Raw genomic sequence first — 17,563 nt, 5'->3', positions numbered from 1 at the left:
TTTTGGGGTGAGAAATTTTGGGGGTCTGTGTCCTAGAGGTTTGCTGAGCAAATGATAAAGAAATAGGACCTACAGCTTGAATATTTCAGAGTAACTCCTGATTTGTTGGATTGTCAGAGAATGAATTAAAATACATAGTAGTAGGGTCTTTCCTTCTCAGAAACTGAAAACTCCCTCCACTCTCTTCCTTCTCTAGAGGTTTTAAATGCAAGTCCTCATGAAGTGGGCAGCAAAAGGGTAAAAGGTTGACCTTTGCATTGCAATCTTGTTTGGACTCACAGATTTTTTAGTCCAATATTTGGTTTTATATCCACAAGTGGTCACTGCATTAGTTCTTTTTGCTATTTGTTCCTCTTGCCTAGTTTCCCACTCCCACCTCTACCTTACTAGGGGCCACAATGATAAACTGAGCTATTTAGAAGTAAAGCTGGTTTCTGGGTTGTGGCAAGAGTTCATGACTATGAAGTGCCAGCAGGACCTAACTTTGACCTGTGTATCCCTCCCTTCTTCCACTTTTCATTTTCTACCCTTTCCCCAACTTTAATTTTAGTCTGACTACTTGGGATTATTCCAGCATTTAATAAATACAGTTGTTGAATGGGCAGCTGGGACACACAGCATGTTGTATCCGCTGCTTATGAGAACCATCCTTTTGCCCAGCAGGGTGAAACAGTCCTCCCGGGAGGTACCTGTGACACCTGATAAGGAGGGGCCAGGCCCTGTGTGCAGGTGCACACAGGTGGAGTAGAGCCAGAGTGTACATATGTCTGGGCAGTGGGAGATTGTTGGTTTCGCAGGTGATGCTCTCCGCCTGCCTCAGCTGACTTGTTTCTCCGTGGGATATTGTTTTCTTTCTACAGACACACAGCACTGGAATTGTCCTCATCACCTGGGAACCAGGTGTCAATGTTATTTCCTCGGTATTTACTCATAGTCATCTAAAACAACTCCGTGGCTTTCCAGATTGGGAAACTGCTTTATCGATGGTGCCGTTTATCATTTGAAGGGCACAGCTATGTGGCCAGATGAAAATGTGGTCGGTAGCGGATTTCAAGAATTAGCATAAATTACTCCAGGTTCGAAGCAAAATTCATAAATGCTGCTACGTTTTATGGGGAAGGGAAGCATTTTTCTTAGACAAGTGAGACAGGTGTCTGGGATTCCAGTGTGCCGTTTCCAACCTCAGGGTTTTGACCAACCAAGATTGCTCACTTAAGTCTGTTTTCTTTCATAAGTGCGTTTTTCATTCCCAATGGTCGCACCAACGGAGCTAAAATGATTAGGATTATAATGACCAACTTTCAGGCTGTAGCCAGAAAACCTCCAGAATCCCTGTTTACAGGAGAAACTCTGAAGCCGCAAGTTGGGGACTCAGGGCTTCCTGAGAGTAATTAGGACACTGATCTGGGTTTTGAGGTCCCAGGTGAGGGGGCTGGTGCAACAGCCCTCACTGGCGTATGGCTTTGCAACAATAACTGATAGCGTTCTCTCCTGCTTTATCTTTCAGTTAATGACCAGCCACAGCGTCCCTGCTGTGAGCTGCTGCTGCTGCCTCCAGAAGCTCCTGAGCCACACACAGGTTGCTGCGGCTGCCGGCTGAGGAAACATGGCTTACTGGCCACAGTTGAGGTTGCTGCTGTGGAAGAACCTCACTTTCAGAAGAAGACAAACAGTAAGCTTGGGTTTCTCTGGGGAGGTTCTCCTCTGCTTTTCTTCATGGTTGTGAGTTGGGGATTGGAGAAGGGAGGAGAGGGAATCCTCTTGGTTTCTTAAAGGGAAAGAATGAATCTGGCCCTGATGAGCACAGGTCCGTGTGGTCCTGATAGAGCCCTACTGCTTATGAGAGAGGGAAGATGTGCGGCCAGGCAGAAATGTCAGCTTTAGTTTGTGCTAGTGGCCAGGCATGAGTTCTGATCCCTGGAATCTGGCACAGAATTGCCTCTGACCATCCCGTTCTTTCCTTTTGCTACAGCCTTGGGGCCACCTGGCTGTGAGCACCTGAAGGGCCCTTGTATTTCTGGGAGGTGGGAATGAAGTGAGTTAACAGCCCAGCTCTTAGACGCTGATCTCTTCGTGTCAGTGTGGACTCTCTCAGCTCTGACTGAAAGCCTCAAGGAATATAAAACTGAGATTTGTTTGATTGCTGTGGAGGGTTCTAAGCCATTCACTTCCCAGTTGGGACACAAATTCTTTGCATATCTTGAGAAGATCATCTTTAATGCTCAGGTGAATGGTGTTTTTACACAGAGGAGGGTAAAGGTTGTGAGGCACGGTGAGCTCCCTGGAGCTCAGACATCAGCTCTTTGCTTGTCTATCTCTGATGAACACTCCTGGACACCCTATCTAGTCTCCTGGGCTTAGCTGCACCCCTCTGTAGTTGGCTTCTAAATCTGTTTCCTGCCCTGCCCTTTCTTCTGAGTTCAGAGCCTGAGTCCCCACTGGGCTATCTTAACTAAGCTTAACATGTCTATAACCAAAACGATCATCTTAGACTCAAAAAGCTGTAAGAGACCTTTGAGAGAATTGAATTAGTGTTTCTCAAACCAGAATAATGCTTGGGCATTCTTTAAAAGAACAAAAATATCAAGATTCCCCTTGTGTTCGCGAAACTTATTCTTTTTCTTTTTTTTAATTAAAAAAATTTTTTTTAATTTAACTTATTTTTTTAATTTACATCCAAGTTAGTTAGCGTATAGTGCAACAATGATTTCAGGAGTGGATTCCTTAATGCCCCTTACCCATTTAGCCCATCCCCCCTCCCACAACCCCTCTAGCGATCCTCTGTTTGTTCTCCATATTTAAGAGTCTCTTATGTTTTGTCCCCTTCCCTGTTTTTATATTATTTTTTGCTTCCCTTCCCTTATGTTCATCTGTTTTGTCTCTTAAAGTCCTCATATGAGTTAAGTCATATGATATTTGTCTTTCTCTGACTCACTGATTTCGCTTAGCATAATACCCTCTAGTTCCATCCACGTAGTTGCAAATGGCAAGATTTCATTCTTTTGGATTGCCGTGTAATACTTCATTGTGTATATATACCACATCTTCTTTATCCATTCATCCATCGTTGGACAGTTGGGCTCTTTCCATATTTTGGCTATTGTTGATAGTGCTGCTATAAACATTGGGGTGCATGTGCTCCTTCAAAACAGCATGCCTGTATCCCTTGGATTAATACCTAGTAGTACAATTGCTGGGTCGTAGGATAGTTCTATTTTTAATTTTTTTGAGGAACCTCCAGACTGTTTTCCAGAGTGGCTGCACCAGTTTGCATTCCCACCAGTAGTGCAAAAGAGATCCTCTTTCTCCACGTCCTCGCCAACAGCTGTTGTTGCTAAAATTTCTTCTTTTTTGTGATGTTACTTGTGTACATATATGAAACAAGGTATAAACCTCTGTACTTATAGGCTATTATACAACCATATGACCCATACATACTTGCAAATTAAATGCAAACAAAATTGTAAAACCAGTACATTCAAATTAACATCGTTAATGTAGTGAGACAGCTATCATTGTTCAGCTGAAACCAGATTATAAGTAGTAAGGTGAATTTGGTAGTGAATGCTGTAGTGCTGATTCTTTGGAGTTTGGACAGTCTACATTGCTGTGCTAACGATTCAGTTCTTCAACTGCTTTTCCAGTGACCTGCATTTGATATCATTTGGTGTTCATTTGGTCCAGTCTCCTCTTTTATAAATTGCGTCCGCATCTGTTCCTTTTTCATTAGTCTGCTACAATTACATCGGTGCCAACACAATCACAAATACAAATGTAAACCTAGGCTTTGAAATCTTGTGCCAGAAGTAGTTATAAAGTGGGCATTCAGAAGATTCAGATTTTTTTTTTAAATTTTTTTCAATGTTTATTTTATTTTTGAGAGAGAGAGAGACGGAACATGAGCAGGGGAGAGGCAGAGAGAGAGGGAGACACAGAATCTGAAGCAGACTCCAGGTCCCGAGCTGTCAGCACAGAGCTGGACGCGGGGCTCAAACTCACGAACCGTGAGATCATGACTTGAGCCAAAGTTGGACGCTTAACCGACTGAGCCACCCAGATGCCCCAGGTTCAGATATGTTTATTTGAATTTGTTTAGATGACCATTGAAATGAAAACACAACATGTTTAAAATCCTCACAGAGAACTCCTATTTAATCCCTCATGAATATATGTACTAGTCTGAGAATCACTGATTTATTTTTATTTTATTTTATTTTATTTTATTTTATTTTATTTTATTTTATTTTATGTTATGTTATGTTATGTTATGTTATGTTATATTTTATTATTCTTTTTTCCCCCTCATGTTACAAGTGGGGACCTAAATCCTAAGGTCACTAGTCAGAGAGTAGAAACTAGAATCTATGTATCCTGTCTGTCTTGATTGATGATAATAGTAATAGTAAAATATAATGTGTTATTATATAATATAATAAAAGCAAATGCCTAGGATGAGCTTCCATTATTAATTAGATTAATTCTTTAGGACCCCATGAAGTACTGTTATCTCCTTGTGTCGTAGCTGGGGTACTTGAAGTTCAGAGAGAGTCTAAGTAATCTGTCTGAAGTCCATCCACGCTGCTACTCAGGAGTGCATGTAGGTTTCGAGTCTAGATAATCTGACTCCAGAGCTGGTACTCTAAATCACTGTCAGATTGCTTCTCAGCAGCATCATTATTTTTTTGTTTTCAGTCTCAAAAACTTGAAGTTTCTGACCTTTTCCTCACCTTTGCTTCTGTTTCTCATGGCTTTTCCTAGGTATTTCCTGGGAAATTTCAAGTCCTGGTATTTCCAAGTCCTATCTGTTCATCACTTATCCTCACTTCTTAACCATTGTGTGCTCCAGGTCCCCTCCTCTTCTCATCCTGATGGCAGCAGCGCACATGATGGGAAACTGTCTTTGCCATAGCATATCCATTAACCACTGAGTGGTGGAAAGAATTGTATCATCTTAGCAATGAGAGCAGGGCTCAAGGTAGTCCAGTCCAGACCTCTCATTTCACAGATGAGAACACTGAGACGCAAAGCAGAGGAGGGATTTCCCCAAGCTCAACCAAGGAATCAGGAGCTTGGGGTCTTGGAACAAGACATGGGATTGGGCCATTCAGACTGGGCCAGCCTCTTCTGGTCTTGAGCTTGTCACTTCTGGTTTAGTACTGCTTGTGGATTTAAAAAGAGTTAAGATTAGGGAGATAGGCAGGCTTAGTCAAAGGCAATTTGTAGCCTTCTGGCAGAGTTTTTGCTGGCGGAAGTAAAGATACAGCATCTGACACAAAAGGGCTTTTCTGGATGGTACACCACAAGCCTGCTAGCTTGTCCTTACTTCCCTTCCTGAGAGCTCAAGGAAATATATTTTTCTGAAGCTGAAAAAAAAAAAAAGGCAGTTTATTCCAGGCTATAGATGCTTAGGTTGTCAGAGCTGGAGAGATCTGGGCTGCCCCTAGTTACAGTTGATGGATCTGGGATTCCAGGCTGGGGGGCAGGGGTCCAGAGTGGATCAGTCACGGAAGTAGCTCCGGAACCAGTTTCCAGGTGTCCCTACAGGCTTTTTTTTTTTTTTTTTTTCTTCCCCCGGCTGGTTTTGCTTTATCTGCACTAAGGGTTTAATGCCCATGGATCTTAAGTGCTGACTGGTAGCTACTTCCCAATCCACCTGGCTTGGATTTCTGGATGATATTGTTGAGACATGGGGACCTGTCCAGGGTTTTGGTTTCTCTTCGTTAGCTCACATAGTCAGAACCCACTGCCTACTGGGCAGGGAAAGAAGCTCCATGATTGTTCTTGCCCACAATGTGTGGGATATCATTGCTTGTTTCCCATTTTCTCAGATTCTAGAAATACACACTTAGCTTCAGAGCCTGGTACCTGAGATATGCTTAATAAGTGGTTACTGAAGGAGTAGTAAATGTATTAAATGGGCCATTAGTTTGCAGGTCTCTAGGAGGCTCCCCTGCTATAGGGGCCTTGTGTTCTGCTGCTGGGAAGAATATGTAAAAACTGGGGGCTGAACAGTACACCCCAGAATAGCCCTGTGGAAAGGCAACATTTGCCCTTTCCCTCTCTGTCCTTGTTTGCTAATGAATCCTGGGGACCTCTTTGTGCCCCCATTGTCCCCTCACAACAGCCATCAACCAGGGTTAGCTTTCCGTTGTTTCTGTTGGGCAAAGAATACACCGAGAGTTGCGAAAGTCGAGTGCAAAGCTCAGTTTGGGTCCAAAGTAACGGTTAACTTGTGTGGGTGGCAGTCATTCAGTACAAACAGGGCTTGGGACCGGAAGGGCGAGGGGCTTCAGGGCTCTCAGGATCCTCATCTGGTTTTAGGCTGAGCCAGAGGCCAAGGTCCCATGGAACAGATGGGACACTGTGGCCATCTGGCCTTTCTTTTTTGCTTTTGCTATTAATTTTCTCTATTAGATCTGATTAGTCATGTGCCTGGGAAGATAGGTAATTCTAATTGTCTCAGAGAGTATAGGTATTTGGACTTTGGTTAACGATAAGGAATAAACTATCAAATAAATAGAAATTAAAACTCCTCATTTAAGAGCCATTAGAGAATTTTCCAGGGTAGATGAAAACTTTCCACATTCCCTCTCCACTTCCAGTTTCAGCTGATACATTTCTTCCTCATCCTTGTTCCTGGCCTGGCAGTGACGGTTCAAATCCGGATAATAATTCTAATTTTTATTTAATTCTCATTCTGTTCTAATTCCAGCTTGGCCACCATATGCCTCAATGGCTAAGGGAAAGTCGTTTCTCTTGAGTTTTAGTTTCATCTTGTATGGGATGAAGAAAGTTAGAACACGTAGCCATTTATTGTTTCATTGGGATAAATATTGACTGAACATCCACTACATATGGGACAGTGGACCAGTTGTAGTGGTGGAGCAGACAGATGTGATCCTGGCCCTCGTGGAGCTGACAGTTCAGCGAGCGAAGCAGGTACAAAACACATCACAGAAGTAAAAATATAATAACAAACTGTGATAGGTGTTAGGAAGAAAATAAATCAGACAGACTTTGGCACTATGTTAGATTCTACCAGGCCTTGGAAAGGGACTTAATGTAGAATGGAAAGTTATGACATTTAAGCTGAGAGCCCTGAAGTTCAAGTTGGAGAAGATCAGGAGCTCAGAGATTAGGGGCAACATCATATTCTAGGTAGAGAGACATGTGGTGTGAAGGCTATGGGCCTAACGCATGTTCCCAAGTCAAGGAACAGAAAAGCCAGTGGCACTGGTGGAGTGAATGAAGACCGGCTAGGGGGATGAGTTGGGGATTGGCAGGGCCAGATCATGCCTGGCCTTGGAGTTGGGGAAGGGCAGTTGAATTTTATTTTATGTCCAGAAGAAGTCCCTGAAGTGGATGGGTCATGATGATGGGAATCAGATCGTGTAGTCCTTGGCCCTGAAGGGACTTGAGTGACCGTAGCCCAAGGAGACCATTGTAATCATTACATGTGTATGTACCATTTTATGTTCTGTTTTCTTCTTTCATTTGATGTAATTTTGTGTATATCTTCTCTTATTTCCAAATAATCTTCATATTTGTAATAATGATTCTCGATATGTAGCCTGCATTTTCTAGTTTTGAAATACTTTTATATCCATTATCTTCTTAAATTTCGAAGCAATTCTGAGAGGAATGCTTTGAAATATGTGTCTCATAGGTAAAGAAATATTATAAATTAGCAAGTTAGTAAGAGGGGGATCTTTTGGCCCCAATCTACCATGGCAGATTGCTGTTAATTTTAAGGTAATTCATCAATACAGCTTTTATTTGATAAGTTCATATCCTATTGCCAACATTTGGATGTTTATTTATTAACTATAAGCCTCCATGTCCTCAACTGTAAAGTGGGGACAATAGCAAATGGGGATCAGTAGAACTGGGTTCAAGTGCTGGTGCACTCTCTTACCAGGCTACAGGTGATAACTTCTTCAAACCTTAGTTTCATGGTAATGATTCAACCTGTCTCACAGAGTCATTATGAGAATTAAATATTAGAGATGAGATGTATAAAAATCCCTGGTATATAGTAGGTGCTCACCATTGGCTGTAACTGTTAAAAATCTATAGACCATGAGTTCATTATACCTCCGTGGAACTAGTTGATGTTTTGTGACCATGCCACTGAATGGGGTCACTTCCCACCTGGGCCACTGCTGTGTCAATGTCATTTGGCCTCTATAGTTGGGCAGAACTAGCAGTTAATCTCAATTCTGCCTTTGTCTCTATGACTTACTCTTCCTTTTCCCCTACTTATATATATTTTTGCCACATATAAAATGGGGACATTAATGGTTCCTACATCACAAGGTTGTTTGGAGAAAGAAATGAGATCATCCATATGTAATGTGCTTACTATGTACTGGACTCTAAATAAATAAATGGTAGCTACTGTTTATCCTAAATATACAGGTGGTAGCTTCAGAGCACCAAGGGTGATGACCACCGTTTATCTTACTCATACTCTTCACTTATTTTTGTTCTTGTTTTTTTCTGAGTTCATTATTTTTTGAGTTCATTCACAGTTATGCCATTTTTTTTTAAATTTTTTTTTTTTAACGTTTATTTATTTTTGGGACAGAGAGAGACAGAGCATGAATGGGGGAGGGGCAGAGAGAGAGGGAGACACAGAATCGGAAGCAGGCTCCAGGCTCTGAGCCATCAGCCCAGAGCCCGACGCGGGGCTCGAACTCACGGACCGCGAGATCGTGACCTGAGCTGAAGTCGGACGCTTAACCGACTGAGCCACCCAGGCACCCCCACAGTTATGCCATTTTTAAAAAGTTTTATTCCTGTTGATATTTGTGAATGATTTTATTTAGCTATAAGCTTGTAAAACATACAATTTTGTGCTCTGCTTTTTTTCCACTTACTATTGTATGTTTAATAGTGTCTGTGTTTCATAGATGTGGTGACTGCACAATATATTGTCCAGTAGATGTACCATAATTTAATCATTTCCCATTGCTGTGCAGCTAAGTTGTTTCCAGTATTTTGTAATTGCAATGCTTCAGTGGCTGAATAACTTCATGTGTACAGCTTTTTGATATTTTAAATTTAGTTCTGTAGGGTGAATTTGTAGGAATATTACTTGGTGAAAGGGGATACTCATATTGCTTTTCCAGAGGGCTCAAACTGATTTGTATTTTCATCTGTATTATTTTATAAACATCAGTTCATTCTCTTACTCAATGAACATTTTTTAGGTCTTTCTTGGTGGCAGGCTTAGTGAGAAGAAAGTGATAGTGGGGGAGAAACTCTTTTTTAAATAGGGTCCCTCCTGTGCCATGTTCTGATGAAGGCACTGAGTACCTGGGGAACTCCAAGGAGGGGCTTTCAACTTTGATGGTAGAAGAGAGTGAATGTCATTTGAAATCTTGGAGATTTCAATGTGTGTTGCTTCTTTGGGATTATTTAGAGAAATACTAGGAAGATTAGCCACATCTTCGGTCTTGGAGACCCCACACTGACATGTGCTTTCTTCCAAAAGACTCATTTGTCTTTTCTTTCCCCCTTAGTGTGCTGTCAAATAGTGTAAACTATTCTTTATGGATATATGGTAACAGTGGATTTTTGTTCCATTTGAGAAGTAATACATATACATTATGGAAAATTTAGGAAACACAGGATAGTTTTTTATTTTTAAAATGGAAAAAAATTTTATGTTTTTAAACTTTATTTGGAGAGAGAAAGAGATGGTATGCTAGTGTGCACGTGCAGGGGAGGGGCAGAGAGAGAGGGAGAGAAAGAATCCCAAGCAGGCTCCATGCTGTCAGGGCACAGCCTGATGTAGGGCTTGACCCCACAAACCTTGAGATCATGACCCCGAACCATGAGATCATGACCCCAGCTGACATCAAGAGTCGGACATTCAACCAACTGAGCCCCAGCCCCAGCACTGAAAAGTATTTTGAAAAGTCACCCATGTTCTTATCACCCCAAGATAGCCACTGTTATCATCTTTGTATTTCCTTCCAAAAAGATTTAAAAAGAGTTTAGTAGGTAACCATAACAAAGGTCTCTGGAAATTAAAAATGTGTTATTTAAAATATCAAAATCCAACAACAAATGACAGCAGGAACAGAGAGGTTTTATTAATTATGATGTGTTCACAGTATGGAATATCAAAGTGGCCATTAAGATCCATATTTTAAGAGAATATTTTATGTCATAGAAGACTTCCATTATGATGTTAAATAAAAAAGCAAAATATAAAATTGCTTTATAAATATAAAATATGCTGTATAATGTCAGTTTTGTAGAGAAAAATATTCATGTATACATAGAAATGGCAAAAAATATTAACAGAAAGCCTTTGTTAGCTCAGTTTACTAGGGATTATCTTTAGGAAGTAGGATTAAGGGTGATTTGTGTTTACTTTTTTCTACTTTTCTGGATTTTTTTTTTGAGAGAGAGAGAGAGAGCGAGTATGAATGGAGTAGGGGTGAAGGGTGAGGAAGAGAGAAAGCATCCCAAGCAGGTTCCATGCCCAGCGTGGAGCCCTGTGCTAGGCTTCATCTTATGACTCTGGGATCATGACCTGAGCCAGAATCATGAGTCAGATGCTCAACTGACTGAGCCAGCCAGGCACCCCCTTGATTTTTTTAATTTCAAATTTTTCACAATGAAAATATATGTACTTAAAGATCAAGAAAAAAAAATCTGTTTAAAAAAAGAAGGGAGGATTTTAGGTCAGTGTTCTCTTGGCTTTATGGCTCTGCAGCCACAGTTGTAATTACTCTTAACCACAAGGCCCTGTGACTCTTCTGGGCTCTTTGGTGTTCATCCTAATTAGAACGTTAGAGTCTAGAAATGAAGGGAATAAAAGAGGTGAGAGTCTTTGCGTGAGCACCCCCAGTTCAGTTGAATCATGTCTAATGATTTCCATACTGTCCCTAGACTTATTTATCCCCTGGTAACTCACTGAGGCAGGGTTTTCCTTTAGAGACACCATATTGTTTTCACCAGTGGATCATGCTTACTTGTAAGTTTACTGATCTAACCCACTGGAGAAGATGGTACCCAGACCTTGATGGATGGGGAAGAAGAACTTTGCACTTTTCCCAGCTTTCCAGTCCTGGAGGCACACAGTTCAATATGGAACTCTGTGTGATTTTCCATTGTGCTTTGGAGACCTTTCTCAGCCCAATGGGGGACAACTTTGTGTGCATACAAAGGAGCAGAGATGGTGTGTTTAGCACAGCAGGCTGCCTGGCTTTCTCCTTTCAACAAATGGTCCTTACCTACCTGACACTGTCCCAGGGCTGGGAATGCAAAGCTGACGGGAGTGTTTGCCTTCAGGGGGTGCTCATATTGTGGTGAGGAGGCCAGTGATAGATGATTTCAGGGGCTGGAGGAAAAGGCTCTGGGAGGAATATGCACCAGTTACTATTATAGGAGAAGGGCTTCTAAGCTCAGTCTGAGATTTTAGTAAAGGAAATGATGCCTGAGTAAGTCTGTCTTGAAGAACGAATAGTAAGTAGTGAACCAGATGAAGCAGGATAGGAAGCATTTTCCTTTCTTGAGGAGAACACAGAGGTATGGAGTAATAGGTTACAACATGAGAACTGTAGACAATTCAGTGTTGTTAAAGCCTGGAGAGTGGTAGGAGAGGCTGGAGATTTGATCAGTTGTTTAATTAACTTTGCTGTGGATTTCCCAAAGCCAAAGAGCATTAGGCATCCATGTTATTTTTTAAATTCACAGCACTCTGTCTTGTTTCCCCCCTCAGTGTCAGCTGTTGCTGGAAGTGGCCTGGCCCCTATTTATCTTCCTGATCCTGATCTCTGTTCGGCTGAGCTACCCACCCTATGAACAACATGAATGTAAGTATCTGAGCATCCTGCCTGAGACTCCCCTGGCAAGCGAAATCCAGGTAGTGGACACAGGCTACATTTGACCTGTCCCAAGATGCTATCTTTAGGAAATACCACACATGATTTGGAACAGAAAAGCTTCTAATTTTTTGATAAGGCGTGAACTCAGGAAACCATTTTCAGTCTTAGCGAATGGTGATAACAGTAATTATAATAATAGCCAACATCTGTTTCATCCATTTTAGATCATGAAAGTAAAATAACCTTACCCATAAGTCAGAAAGTGGTGATTAAAAAAGCCTCCTGGGGCAGTGCCTTAACTCAACTGTCATCTGGACCCTGCCAGTTTTTTTCATATGCATTACGTCTTTACTGCACAATTTGCAAATCATGGAAACATATAATTTTAAGCAGCATTTATATAGAACTGCTCAGATTGACTAATATTCTTTTGTGTGATTGTCATAACAACCTTGTATGATAGACTCCTCATTTTTATCTATTGCTTTCATTTCTTGGTAAGTAAATTGAGGCTCCAAGAAGTGCAGGGACTTGCCCAAGGTCACATATCCCATAAGTAACAGGTGAAATTAAGATCAGATCATCAGACTCCCAATCATGTGTTTGGATGGTGGCCTTTAAAACAGCGTAGAAAATATAGTAATGGCTAAGAACACAAGCTCTAGATGTCAAGTTACTTGGGTTTGAATCCTGGTTTCAATACTAGGCATATCACCTGGGGCAAGTGACTTAGCCTCTCTGTACCTAAGAGAATGACAGCACCTACCCCTTGTGGTTGTTGTGTTGTTCTGCAATCACCATCTTTGTCTCCTGGCTAGGCGTGCTGGATGGACTGACTGCAGAAATGCCCCCGTCTAAAGGGTCAATATTTATGTGGGAGGTTTAACTGGGATCTTTGTTCCATTGCTTCCATGACTTTTCCTACCATTAACCAGCTCCACTCACATCCTGTCAGCTCTACAGGCTTGCAGGATACTGTTCCTCTGGGAAGAGATGGGGTTAGGGTCACCTTTTAATTGTGTTCTTGGTCTGGTCCCATCCGTCTCACAGCACATAATGACAGTTATTTACCTGCTAATTTGCTAGCGCATATTATACCTATTGAAGTTAAAAAAACAAAAACATGAAACCCACAAAACCTCAAGAACATTCTACCAAATGTCATTTTTCTGATCTCACCAAAAAAGAAAAGAGCATAAAATGAAATCTACACTCAATTTGTGGGCCAGGGAGGTAATTCTGCTTTTTCTTTTGGTGCCCTGAAGTTTAGTGAATGAATGCATGTTTGATTTTATTGAATCATTACCCTAAGCTTCACTGAAGTACACATTTTAGGGAAAACTCCGCTTTTTCATCTGCTAGGCTATAATCTCTCAGGAATGATCACAAACAGGCAAGATGGTGTAGTAGAAATCACGCAGACCTTGGCATCAGACAAATTGGGGTTTGTTTGGATCCTTGCTACACTACTTGCTGAGATTGTGCTCTTGGACAAGTTGTGAAATCTTAACCCAGAGCCCTCTGGATGTAGACTATAGATTCTCAGAAATGTGAAGTTCCTATTCTTACAGAAGGCAGGTGAGACTTTAATCCCCCTTTGTGTACTTCTTGCAACCTTACCTCCTGCTCTCACCACCTTCTAGGGACATAGCCAGAAGAACAGAGAGCTCAGATAAAGCTTGCAGAAGTGTCTTTCTCTGGGAATAAAGGATTGGTGTATAACTGTTCCCCATAAATCTTCCCCGATTTGGTCAAGAGCCATTAAGGTCGTAATCACTTCTGTGGGCCCTGGGAGTCCATTATGCTATTTGATTGTCCTCCTGTATACCCAGTGCCAAGTCCCCATCCTGTTCCCCCACCCCCCCCTCCCCCCCACATTGGGGGATACAACCTATAGGAAAGGGTCTTTGCTTTACTCCACAAGGATCAGTCTAAAATAACTTCGCCTTCCATTGCCCTGTGTTGCATGGACCAACATTACCCTGTCTTTGGTGCCAAGTATCTCCAGGAGGTTAAAGAGGAGAATCCCTTGATTCTTCGAGCATTTGGTTGGGTTACATAAATTTCATCTGCATGAAGAGCAGCTGACTTAGGCAAGGGACCTTGTTTGGTTTTCCTTGAACTATTAACAGGGAGATAAGGAGGTTAACTGAGTAAATGTTCAACAGGCCAGAGTCCCTGTAGAGGTTGGCCACAGTGATCAGATCTTGTCACATCCTTGCTTTGGATGTTGCCTCTCTGGTTGGACTATGGATGGAAGAAAAAGGAAGAAGGACCCCAATATTGAAATTGCAAAGGGTAGCAAACTCCTGGTTATAGTTTACCTTCTGGGTAGACTTTGTTAGCACATTTGTATGAAAAGAGTAAGATGAGTAAAACAGGATTCCTGCTTTGGAGGATGGTGGTAGCTGTGAGGTGGAGAGGCTGTTCCTGGCTGGACAGTAGCAGAGTGAGTACTATTGTAGGCGCACAACCACAGTGCCTCAGTAATCCTGACAGGCTCACTCATTGAGCCTTTACCCTGTGCCAGGCACTCTGATACATGCTTTGCCTGTAAGAATGCATGCAATACTCACCACAGCTCTGTGAAGTAGATTGTATTTTTATCACCATTTTACAGATCAGGAAACCGAGGCAGGAGTTCGGTGACTTGGCTGAAGTTGCTACTTAGCAAGTTTTGGGGACTAGATGTGAAACCCAGTTAGTCTAACCTCAAAATCTGTAAAGCTACATAGTTCTTCATCACCTAGAGCCACTGTTTTGTTTTTTTTTTTTATGTTTATTTATTTATTTTTGGAGAGAGAGAGATGTGTGTGCATTCAGGGCAGGGACATAGAGGGGGAGAGAAAATCTCAAGCACAATCCGACCTGTCTGTGCAGAGCCTGATGTAGGGCTTGATCCCACGACCCTGAAATCATAACCTGAGCCAAAATCAAGAGTTGGACACTTAGCTGACTGAGCTACTCAGGTGCTTTGAGCCATTGTTTTTAATGGCCATTAACTCTTTTAGGATCACAGATAATCCAGAGAATATGATGAAAGCTGGAGCCATGGCCTTTCTGTCCAAACCACACATGCTTGGTTCTCACGTTAAAAGCTCCTGGTTCCAGGATTCATTTATCTTGATCCTCGTAAGGGGCACCTGTAGCTGACAACCTCACACGATCTGTGCCTTTGACACATGGGACCAGTCCCAGACTCCCCAGTCATGCTGTTTGTAAGAAGTGCCTCCATAATGAAGGGAAAGAAGAGTGAAGGGGTGACCTATGGGATGGGGCTCAGTGTTTTGATAAGCGACAGAACAGCAATGACAACAAATATAGCTTCACAGATGATATCTGATCCCAAGTCAGCATGGTTATTAGGTGCCTTTGAGGAGCTTGTGAGCTGGCAGAGGAGGAGAAACTGAGGTGTTTGGCCAGCAGAGGACAGTACCTCAGGAATAAGGGAAGGAACATGGATCAGGATCACGGACATGTGGGTTCCACTCCTAGTCCTGCCCACTGTCTCCTTGAGCATTCTTCACCTGACACTTCATCTGGCTGTGGTTTCCTTAGAGCATGAAGGAACTGGCTAATAAGGTCATTCCCAGGGCCCCTCCACATCTCTGAAAGGTAAGGCAGGAGGTGGAAGGTCGAATAATGATGGTCAAGTGCTTGCTACACATCAGGCACTTTTTGTATATGGTCTTCCTCTACTACTGTCGTCACTTCCCCAGGACTGGGGCCTTGAATCCCATTCCCCAGGTGATGTCAAGTAGATTAAGAACTACTATCTGATGCCAAGTTTCTGACTCAGGGTAGGATGTGTCCAGAGGTGGCTGGTCTCTGTGATGTGGGTAATGGGACAGACAGAATTGGGATGAAGCAATATATGGGTGGAACCAAAAGAGATAAAGGTTCCTATCAAGTCCCGGAATCACTTCAAGAATTAATGTTTCTCTTTGTGTTTTTCTTCTTGATTTCATAGGCCACTTTCCAAACAAAGCCATGCCCTCTGCAGGAACGCTTCCTTGGGTTCAGGGGATTATCTGTAATGCCAATAACCCTTGTTTCCGTTATCCGACTCCTGGTGAGGCCCCTGGAGTTGTTGGAAACTTTAACAAATCCATGTAAGTACTATATCAGGTTTTCTTTCCAAACTTGTCAGTTAATACTTTTTCTTCCTTTCTCAACCTCCAGAGAATTTTGAATGGTTGAATTTGAGTGAAGTTGCTTTTGTAAAGGTTTGAAGAATGAGGGCTGGGAGGATTGCCACCAGGATTTAAGACTATGGGGACCTTACTTTGGTGCATTTTAGGAGTAACAGTATGTAGCTAAGAGTCATGTGGTTGGGGGCATATTTCTAGAAACTGGTCAATAAGTAGGGAAGGGGAGACATAGCAGAGTTCTGTCCATTAATTATCCTACTCATTTAGCAAAACTTCTTGTGCATCTGAAATGGCTGCTCTCGGAGCTGGGGGAGGTGGTGCAGAGGTGAGCATGGGAGGGGGCCTGCCCTCAAGGAGCTCATGGCTAAGGATCAGAGAATTTGGTCCTCTGCTTCCAGATCCGCTCTTACTCTGTCACTGCCCTGTCATACTGCAGTGTCCCTATGTCTGCAGGTCTTTCTCTTCCCCGGGTATGAGCTCTCTGACAGCCAGGATGTTGCTTCCTTTGCTCTTGTATCCCTGGCTCCCGGCTTCAATATTGGACATAGTATGGACTTGATAAGTGTTTGCGAAGTGAGGAAGATTGAAGATTGAAGATTCTTGGAATGCACAGAACCGTGGCATGAGTTGGAGCAGACAAAGGACTCTACGAGATGTATTAGGACAGTTCTGAGGAAGCAGCAGTTGGGGCAGGCAGGGCCACATTACAGTGTTCATGGACCTCAGGCTTTGTAGCTTTCATGGACCCCCTTTTATAACTGTTGGTAAAAAAAATGAATATAATCTAGGTTGAATTCATCATCATATATATTCATTTGAATTTCTGAATTTCATTTTTTATTCTGATTTTAAAAGAAATGAAAGAATTTTGTGGACCCCTAAGAATATTCTGGGCCATAGGCACTGTGTCTACTGTGTCTCATGGATAAGTTGGCCCTGGATGTGTGTGTGTGTGTGTGTGTGTGTAAGGGAGGGCTTCCTGGAGAGGAGGCACATGGGCTGGGCCTTGCAGGGTGATAAGATTTGGTTGTGTGCACACACGGAAGAGCGTGTAGGGCAAAGGATTGTGCCAGGTGGGCGGGAGCACGGGGTATTCATGGAGCTGGGGTGGGAAGTGGTAGGAGGGGACCGGAGCTGGCCCACAGGAGACCTGGCAGCCAGGCTGGGGCATGCTTTCCTGGCAGGTACTTTCCTCAAGCCAGAGTGGCAGCTGGTCTAACTGGGGCTTTTCTTCTTTTCTTGCACCTCCTACAGTGTGTCTCGCCTGTTCTCAGATGCTCAGCGGCTTCTTTTATACAGTCAGAAAGACACCAGCATGAAGGACATGCACCAAGTTCTAAGGACATTACAGCAGATTGAGAATTACAACTCAAGTAAGCACAAAGCCTTCTGTGTGTTGGTTCATAATTGGAAATTGACCTGCACGGGGGTGAGATGGCAGCCCGGATGGCCTGGCACTTGTTCCTTTTAGCTCTTTCCTGGGGAGCTTTCTTCCTCAGTGGCTGGGCCATAAGACCTCTCTGCAGGAGGTGTTTGAGAAGAAACGAGGCCGACTGTGAATTTGCTGGC

At 42.7% G+C, this 17,563-nt stretch overlaps 1 protein-coding gene across 5 annotated transcripts in view; it reads left to right on the top strand.

Annotated features, from left to right (window-relative positions):
- The window catches only part of ABCA1 (ATP binding cassette subfamily A member 1), a 132,374-nt gene that overhangs the window by 19,467 nt on the left and 95,344 nt on the right, over positions 1-17,563 (top strand). For all 5 annotated transcript variants that reach the window (XR_006195657.1, XM_042911876.1, XM_042911878.1 and 2 more), the window contains exons 2-5: positions 1,508-1,672; positions 11,738-11,831; positions 15,814-15,955; positions 17,249-17,367. Coding sequence is in view for 4 of the 5 variants with exons in the window: in XM_042911876.1 (XP_042767810.1) it covers positions 1,607-1,672; positions 11,738-11,831; positions 15,814-15,955; positions 17,249-17,367 (421 nt within the window). In the remaining variant the exon portion in view is untranslated. The remainder of the gene's footprint in view (positions 1-1,507; positions 1,673-11,737; positions 11,832-15,813; positions 15,956-17,248; positions 17,368-17,563) is intronic.

This window comes from Panthera leo, chromosome D4 (assembly GCF_018350215.1).
Source record: "Panthera leo isolate Ple1 chromosome D4, P.leo_Ple1_pat1.1, whole genome shotgun sequence".
Classification (NCBI taxonomy): Eukaryota; Metazoa; Chordata; class Mammalia; order Carnivora; family Felidae; genus Panthera; species Panthera leo.
Note: the sequence above shows the minus strand (reverse complement) of the source record. Positions and strands in the feature narration are given on the sequence as shown.